Genomic DNA, 8,024 nt, shown 5'->3' on the forward strand with positions numbered 1-8,024 from the left:
AAGAACTCCACAGCCCAGCTCGGGCACCCCTGGTTACATTGGGGCTAATAGCGCCTTAGCGTCAAGGTTAGGGTTCCGAGGCCTTGTGTGTGCGCGCGCGCGTGTGTGTGATTGCAGTGATGCATAAACCTAGGGCATTTGTAGGGACGGGGGCAACGTGTACCCGGCGTTTACCGGTAAGGAATGCATTTGAAAGGAATGCGGTTGATTTTTGTGTGTGCGTCTGTGGTGAGGCGGTGGAGTGTGGGTGCCGGAGTGTGTGTGTTTGCCACGTGTGAATTGAACGCAAGCACGTGTGCTGAGGCGTCGGGTGGGTGGAAGGAGGTGGTCAGCCTGGTAAAGGGGTCTCAGCCCTGGGGCCCCCTGCATGGCAAGAGCTTGGGAGTCATTAGGGGGAAGGATAACAGAGGGAGACTGAGTCACTGAGAATGCAGCTTTCATTGGTCACGTCACCTCTTAACCGTCCCCCAGAGAAGGGATGGGGACCCTGCGTCCTGCCCTACCCCCAGGGCCTTCTGGCTGGACGGGGGAAGGGTGTCTCCCAGGGGACGGGAATCCAGGCCCAACAGCACCAGGGGAGCCGTGGGGGCGGGGCCTCCATAGCACCGTGGGCAGGGGCAGTCCAAAGGTCCTGGGGCAGCTCGAAGCCCCTGTGCATATCCAGTACGCTCTGGGGGCCGGTCAGTAATAGTGCATGCGGCCCAGGGTGCCCGTGCCCGTGGGGCTGGGCCCCAGCGTGCCGGTGCCCAGCAGGTCTGGCTGTCCAGTGCGCCAGATCTCCCGCAGGATCCGTTCCCGCTCCTCTAGCCGCTGCGCCCGCTCCAGCTCCTCCGCCGAAGTGAAGACGTTGACGCTCAGGGGCCCGTCGGGCTCCGCGGACACCTCGGGGCCCGGCAGCGTGTCGTCGGGGCCCAGCCGAGTCACCGTGTCCTCCTCCTCGTCGTCGTCGTCGTCGTCGTCGTCGTCCTCGGCCTCCAGGGTGCTGCTGCGGGGGTCCCGGCGCGGAGTGGGGCCTCGGGGCCGCGGGCGGGGTGCGCAGGAGATGCTGATGACCAGGAGGCACAGGGTGAGCAGCAGGCCAAAGCAGACACCCAGCACGAAGTAGAGGCCGAAGCTCTCGGGGTTAGCTGGGGGTCAGAGGGCAGAAGTCACGGAGGGGGCCTGGCACGTGGGAGTCATCCCATCTCTAAAAGACTCCAGGTTCTAAGTTTGGGGGGCAAGGACAGTACCCTCTATTTGAGGGACCTTAGGTAGCACGCCATCGGGCAGTCGGGGGAGTGGGGGGCGGTTTGGGAGTAAGTGACTGGCTAAGGGGGGTTACAGTGGCAGGGGCCGAGAGGAGGGGAGGGAAGGGGTGGAGTGGGGCCTGAGGAGGCAGGGAGGGGTCCAGGTCCGGGGGTCTGCCCTCACCGCGGATGTGTGCGTAGGCCGCCAGGCTGTTGCTGAGCAACTCCATGTCCCTTCGGGGGGCATCCATGCTTCTCTGGGGGCGCAGCTCCCCTGTCAGCCTGCGAGGTCAGCAAGGTCAGACCCTTCTTCCCCTCTGGAGCCGACCCTGACCCCGCTTTCTCGTCGGGGCAGCTCTGCTCCCTGGAAGGGCAGCCCCAGCCAGGCTCCACCCTGGAGAGAGCGGCTTCCTAACTTCGTTGCCGACCTGGGCCCTGGCTGGGGGGCCCTTCCCCTGGGCGCGGACGCCCCAACACCTGAGGGTCGGGGGAGTGAGCCGCAGAAGGCTCCGTCCCCTGGTGGGTTCCCCAAACGAGGCCCGCTTTCGCCGTCCGGGAATCGGGATGAAGGAGAGAGACGTGGGCGCCTTCCTTACTCCCTGGGCGGGCTCCGGGCAGGGAAGCCGCCTCCCTCTCCCATCCCGTCCGCCCCACGGGGACCCCCGGGCCCGGAGGCCCGGGCTCACTCACCGTCAGCGCCCCGCTTCCCCGCTGCCCGGCCCCGGCGCGTCCGGCGGCCGCAGACACCCGGGGCCCGGCCGCTCCCGCCCCGTCCGGTCCCGGTCACCTGCCCGCCCGGCTCGGATCCCAGGCCGCGGCAGCGCGGGCCGGACAAGGGCCGATGGACCAGCCGGCGGAAAGTTTCCTCCGAGGAAAGAGGAGGGACGGGGCGGGGCGGGCCGGGGGAGGCGGGGAGGAAAAGGGCCGGGAGAGGAAGGGGAGAGGAGGGCTGCAGGGAGGAGGGGTGGGGTGGGGCCGAGGCTTGAGGGGCCGTCTGCTCCCCGGCAGGAAACCGCTGGGGAGGCCGGTTGCAGGAACCCGCCCCCAGGCTGCTAATAACAACAATAATAATGAGGATGGAGTTCTCCGTAGGTGCCTGGCAGTGTTAAATCCTTTACAATATTTTTTCATTTAATCCTAACAACCCTATAACGTGGAGACCATTATCCCCACTTGACAGATGAGTCAACTGAGTCACAGAGGGATTGAATAACTTAACCCAGATGGTCAGGATTTGAATCCACTGTTCTCTGACCCTGAGCTCTTAACCCCTTCCCTAAACCTTGCTCTTCCTCCCAGGAGGCCCCTTCACCCAGGGAAGACTGCCCCTTTCCCTAGCTCAGATACCAACCCTCCCCCAGACCCTCAGCCACAATCCAGGGCCGGGGCTCTCGTCCCCTCCTCCCAGGGCCCAGGCAGTGAGTGTGGCCAGCTGGCCCAGCTCTGGTCACGCAGGGTTAATGAATGTTGGACTCTGGCTTCAAGCCAGGCCCAGGCCAGCCTTGCAGAACCGAGCCCGGGGCCTCTGCTGGCCCCTGTGCTCTTCTGCAGCGGGGCAGAGGTGTGTTTGGCTCTGGGCTAAACCTGCTGGTGCACGTGCACGCATTTCCACGCAGGCTCAGGGCTTGTGCCTGCAGTGTGTGTGTGATCAGCATGCGGCCGGGTCTTCTTCCTGCCCAGACTCCCAGGCCCCCGCTTTTGGGCCCCCCTTCCTGTGCTGGGATGGGGTGAGGGGGAGGCCTTCTTGGCAGGAGCCTTAGAGAGGAGGAGGGAAGGAAGGGGGAGAGGAAATTGCAGACATAGCTGAAGGCACAGCCTGAGGCCTGTGGGCCAGTGACCCCCTTCTCTGTCCAGGCTGGAGACCCCCACTCCCAGTCCTGAGACTGGGTTCAAGCAGAGGGCAGATCTGGTTAGGGAAACGACTAGGATGACTCCCACGGGGAGGGGAAGGGACTCTTGATGTCTCTGTGACTGTTTAGTCTGTTTTGTGAGCATGTGTGGAGGTATTTCTGCCCATATTCGTATATTTGTGTGTCTGTTTTCGTGTTGTATCTGCTTGAGCATTTTTGTGGGGTGGGTATGTCTGTGTATAAATCCATTCAGCCACTAGTCAACAAATGCTAACTGGTCTGCTTAGCACTTCCTGGTAATGGGGTTCAGCAGTAAACAGAACAGACACAAATCTTTGCCCTCTTGGAACTGACGCTAAGGCGGAGAGACAGTACGTGAAGAAGATGGTCTTGGGTGCTCCTAAGTGCTCAGAGGGCGATGGAGTGGGGAAGGGTGATGAAGAACACCTGGGGCAGCTCTCACAGGTGACATGGGGCAGAGACTTGAATCCAGAAGAGCGGGCAGCTGTGCCAGGATCTGGAGGAGAGTGTCAGGGCAGGAAAGAGGCCGAGGGCCCTGAGGTAGGAGCGTCTGGGGGCACCTCTCTCCCAGGGGCAGCGAGGCACGGGGACGGGTGGTGGGGTGATTGTGAAGGGGCCGGTGGGCCTGCGGAGGATGCGGAGGAGCTTGGATGTTATCGCAAGTGTGGTGGGAGCCCCTGGAGAGTTTCCATCAGGAGAGTGTCATGCTCCCCTGTCAGCCTGCGAGGTCAGCAAGGTCAGACCCTTCTCCCCCTCTGGAGCCGACCCTGACCCCGCTTTCTCCTCGGGGCAGCTCTGCTCCCTGGAAGGGCAGCCCAAGCCAGGCTCCACCCTGGAGAGAGCAGCTTCCTAACATCGTTGCCGACCTGGGCCCTGGCTGGGGGGCCCTTCCCCTGGGCGCGGACGCCCCAACACCTGAGGGTCGGGGGAGTGAGCCGCAGAAGGCTCCGTCCCCTGGTGGGGTCCCCAAACGAGGCCCATTCCGTGATGCACTTCGGAGAGGTCCCCCTGGGGGCTCAGGGTAGGATGGGGCCGCAGGGGAAGAATGGAAGTCGGGAGAACAGTGAGCAGGCTGGCAGCCATCCAGGCCAGCAGTGGCCGAGGGCTTGGGCCAGGATGGCCAGTGGAGGAGGTGAGCCAGGCTGCGATTCTGAAGGGAGTGGCAGCAGGACTCCCTGGATTGCATGAGGATGTGAGGGAAGCAGGAATGTAGGACAGCTGCTTGGTATTGGCCTGAGCACCTGAGGCAAGCTCAGTTGGGGAGCAGGATTTAGGGATCCAAGTTTCATTTCAGGTGGTTAGATTTGAGAGGTCCATAAGTATCTGGGTGGAGCTGTCAGACACGCAGGCACAGTCCGGAGGAGTCTGGCCTTGGGAGTGTGTTTGCGAGTCCTCAACACAAGGTGGATTGAACAACCGGGGAGTGGCTGAGGTCACCCAGGGGACGGGAGAGAAGAGAGTTCCGGATGCTGCACTGCAGGTCTCCTGCAGGAGGCGACAGCCGGGAGAGACCGGGGAGGTGGGAGGAAGACCTGGCCAGGACTGCAAGGGGAAGCTGAGGCTGGAATCTGACCACTGGCTGTGGGTTTCCATGGGTTGCACTGGCATGTTGGATGCCTGCCCGTCCGCGTGGATATCAGTGTGTGCTGCGGCCGTGCGTGTATGACTGACCCTGAGTGTGAGGATGCCATGCGTCGGTTTGTATGGCACATACCTGTGTCTCCGTGTGGGTCCACGTGCACGCCTCTCTGAGTAGGGGCTCTAAGATATTGGATGTGTTTGTGTTAAGCTGTTTCCGCACATCTGTGCTATGCAGATCTCTGGGTATCGCTACCTATGGACAAGGGTGTGTCTGTGTTTGGGTTGGCGTGTGACTCGTGTGTTTGGAGTGGGTCAGGTGTGACTCAACCCTGGTGAAGCAGATGGCTATGTTGGAGCAGGGTGGGGCTTGAGATGGTTGCTGGTCCCTCAGAGAGAGCTACCCAGAGGGCTGCCTTCTCCAGGGGGATGCACGTAGCCAGGCCAGGCCAGGTGGGAGAAGTGGCAGCCTTGCCCTGGAGGGTTCAAAGAAGCTGGGGGCTGCTCCTCGAGGCCCTGGGAGAGGGCCCAAAGCCTTTGGTCCATGTGGGCCATCCCCCCTCACACCCCCATCCCCATGCCCTCCTGGCCACCTGCCTATCTGCTTTTCTGTCTGCCTCTGCCTGCCCACCAGCCTGTCTGTAGGTCTGCCCAGCCACCTGCTTTCTGGTCATGCTGGCTGGGATCTCTCGGCATATATGTCACCTGCCTGCCTGGCTTGCATCCCACATGTCCACCTGCTGATTTCCTCCTTGTCTGTCGGCCTGTGGCTGACCTGCTGCCTGCCCACCTGCTCATTTGTTGGCTGCCTTTCTGTCTTCCTGTCTGCCTGTGAGACTAAAGATTTGTCACCTTGGGAGGTGCAGAGTGTTCCTAAGATGACATACAGGAAAGACAGGTATTAATGGGTGGTCAGAAGGCTGAGAGATCCAGAGCCTCTGGGAGGGCCCTCGGGAGGCCTGGCACATTCAGGGCTCAAGGCAAAGCCTCACTCTGCCCCCTTCCCCAGTGGCCCAGGTCGGGGCTGGCCCTGGCTGCTCTGCTCCTGACACTGGGGCCTCACCCCACCTGGAGGTCAGGGGCTGCCTAGGTCTTGGGTGGAGGAGGAAGGGGACTCACTCAAGGCCTCCTAAGACCTGCGCAGTCCTCTGAATGCCCCCTCAGCACCTGGGACAGCTGCTGGGAAGAGGCACTGTGAAAGTCTGCAAAACGAGTAAATAACGGTTATGGATACTGAGTATCCTCTAGGTACCTGGCACTTTGCTAAATGCCGTGCTCGTCTCAACGCTTCAAATCCTCCCACTAACCCTGTGTAGTTTGTAGCATGACTCCCATTTTACAGAGGAGGAGAGTGAGGCTCAGAGTGGTCAAGTAGCCTGTGTGCAGTCACATGGATGTAAGTGGGAGGGCCTGGATTTGAACTTCAGAGCCATGTTCCCTAACAGTCTTCCACTGGGCAGCTCTAGGCCATCGTTCTCCATCCTGTCAGACCCAAAGCTGCCTTTTCACGATATTTTCTTTCTTTCCTTTGTTTTTTTTTTGGCTGCGCCGTGAGGCATGCAGGATCTTAGTTCCCTGACCAGGGATTGAACCTGTGCCCCCTGCAGTGGAAGCGTGGAGTCCTAACCACTGGACCGCCAGGGAATTCCCTTCATGATATTTTCTAATTGCTTCTTGTATGCTCCTGAAATGAAATTTATGGCTAATAGACCCACCTCTAATTAAAATTAATATATAATTAAATCGAATAATTATATAATTAAATTAATATAGATAATATAATTTTAAAATGTACATATCTTTTTGTCCTGTAATATAAAAGAAATAAAGGGCAATGCTGTGTATTTGTGAAGTAATTAATTGCCAGGAAGGTGACAGCTACGAGTGCAGACCGATGCTGGGATATTGTGTCAGTGTCTGAAACTCTGAACTCTTGGTAAAGTTCTGAACAAAACAAAGTACAAATTTCCTTCACTTTACACAGTAGTTGCCTTCCCAGAAAATTCAGTGTATATTATGTATACACAAGTCCTCTGTGTTTATGTATAAAATGGAGTTAGAGTCTTGGCTCTGGTAATTATAAACACGTTTTTCACTCATGTCGAGCAGGATGTAGAATCTGTCCCCCTTCTGGGGTTGTCTGGAGCCTTGGTTCCCCGCCCCTCAAATGCCAGCAGCACCCCCCGACCTCTGTCATTGTGACGACCAGCCCCCAATTCCCCACTCCCGCAACATGGACACACAGAAAATCCTCCCGCCCTCGTGGAGCTCAACATCCGAGTAGGGGAGACGGATATAATCGACAATCACACATACCTTGTAGTGTCAGGCTGTGATAAGCACAATGAAGGGAAATAAAGCAGGGGAAGGGGCTAGGGAAGACCCAGTGGACGTGGCCAGGGACAACCTCTCCGAGAAGGTGAGATTTTGAGCCGAGGGAAGTGAGCCCTGCACGTATCTGGGGGAAGAGCCTCCCAGAAAGAAAAGCTTTGAGGTAGAAGCTGCTTGGCTCCTTGGGACAGTGAGGGAGGGGAGGGCTGGGAAGTCAGATGGGGCCTGGTGGAGAGTGCTTTCTAAGCCACACACAGGCCTCTGGATGTTACCCTGTGTGTACAGAAGCCATGGGGGGGGGGGTGTTGTTAAGCAGGAGAGGGACAACATCGGACTTTTAAAAGGCTCGCTCTGGCTGACCTGTGGCCACTGGGCTGCTGCAGGGGAAGAATGGGAGCAGGGAGGAAAGGTGGCTCGGACCGGGTAGTCGCAGGAGCTGTGAGGAGTGGTCAGGTTTTGCCTGGCTGGCCGGCAGGCTCAACAGAGGGTTGGACATGGGGTACTAGAGGGAAAGAGGCAAGAAGTCAAGGCTAACCTGGCTTTGCAGGTTGCACAGCTCCGCCTCCGAGCCTCCGTCTCCTCACTTCCTTTCCCACGGGAGACAGCGCCACAGCTCCAGAGACAGCGCCACAGCTCCAGGCTGGCTTCTCTCTGAAGCTGCTCTGCCCGAGGGCGCTGGGGACCAGGCGGTGGCTAACACTGCTGGAAACATCTCAGTTCTTGTTTGACTCCTCAGGAACATAGGAGGCTGTTGATCACACCCGCCTTTCTGGTACTTTCCCCTTGCTTTGCTTCCAGGGCTCACAAGAAAAACCGGTAAAGGGCAATCTAAGAAGTTTAGATCAATGAAGCAACAGTTCTGGCGTGACAGCTGCGCACCCAGCCAGTTCTAGGTGCTGAGGACACAATGAGCAAAACAAAAAGTCCCTGGCCGCATGGGACTTGCTGTCTTGGGTGTTGCTGAAGTTAAGCCCGACACACAGGTGCCCAGGTGATAACCTGTGTGCAGAACAGAGGC

The 8,024-nt window shown here is 59.0% G+C and overlaps 1 protein-coding gene across 1 annotated transcript; it reads right to left on the reverse strand.

Annotated features, from left to right (window-relative positions):
- Nucleotides 1–419: 419 nt before the first annotated feature.
- Nucleotides 420–2,105, reverse strand: EVA1B (eva-1 homolog B). Its single transcript, XM_068539519.1, has 3 exons — nucleotides 1,917–2,105; nucleotides 1,411–1,508; nucleotides 420–1,127 (listed from the first exon to the last, which is right to left on the reverse strand). Exons 2-3 carry the CDS (start codon nucleotides 1,475–1,477, stop codon nucleotides 682–684), a joined length of 513 nt encoding a protein of 170 aa, XP_068395620.1. The 5' UTR covers nucleotides 1,478–1,508; nucleotides 1,917–2,105; the 3' UTR covers nucleotides 420–681.
- Nucleotides 2,106–8,024: the final 5,919 nt, after the last annotated feature.

Source organism: Eschrichtius robustus, chromosome 3 (genome assembly GCF_028021215.1).
Source record: "Eschrichtius robustus isolate mEscRob2 chromosome 3, mEscRob2.pri, whole genome shotgun sequence".
Taxonomy (NCBI): Eukaryota; Metazoa; Chordata; class Mammalia; order Artiodactyla; family Eschrichtiidae; genus Eschrichtius; species Eschrichtius robustus.

Bases quoted from the DNA above. Each gene is read 5' to 3' on its own strand.
- EVA1B (XM_068539519.1), bottom strand. From the start codon at position 1,477: ATGGATGCCCCCCGAAGGGACATGGAGTTGCTCAGCAACAGCCTGGCG. The intron at 1,128-1,410 runs GTGAGGGCAGAC...TCTGACCCCCAG, and splicing joins GGCCTACGCACACATCCGCG to CTAACCCCGAGAGCTTCGGC.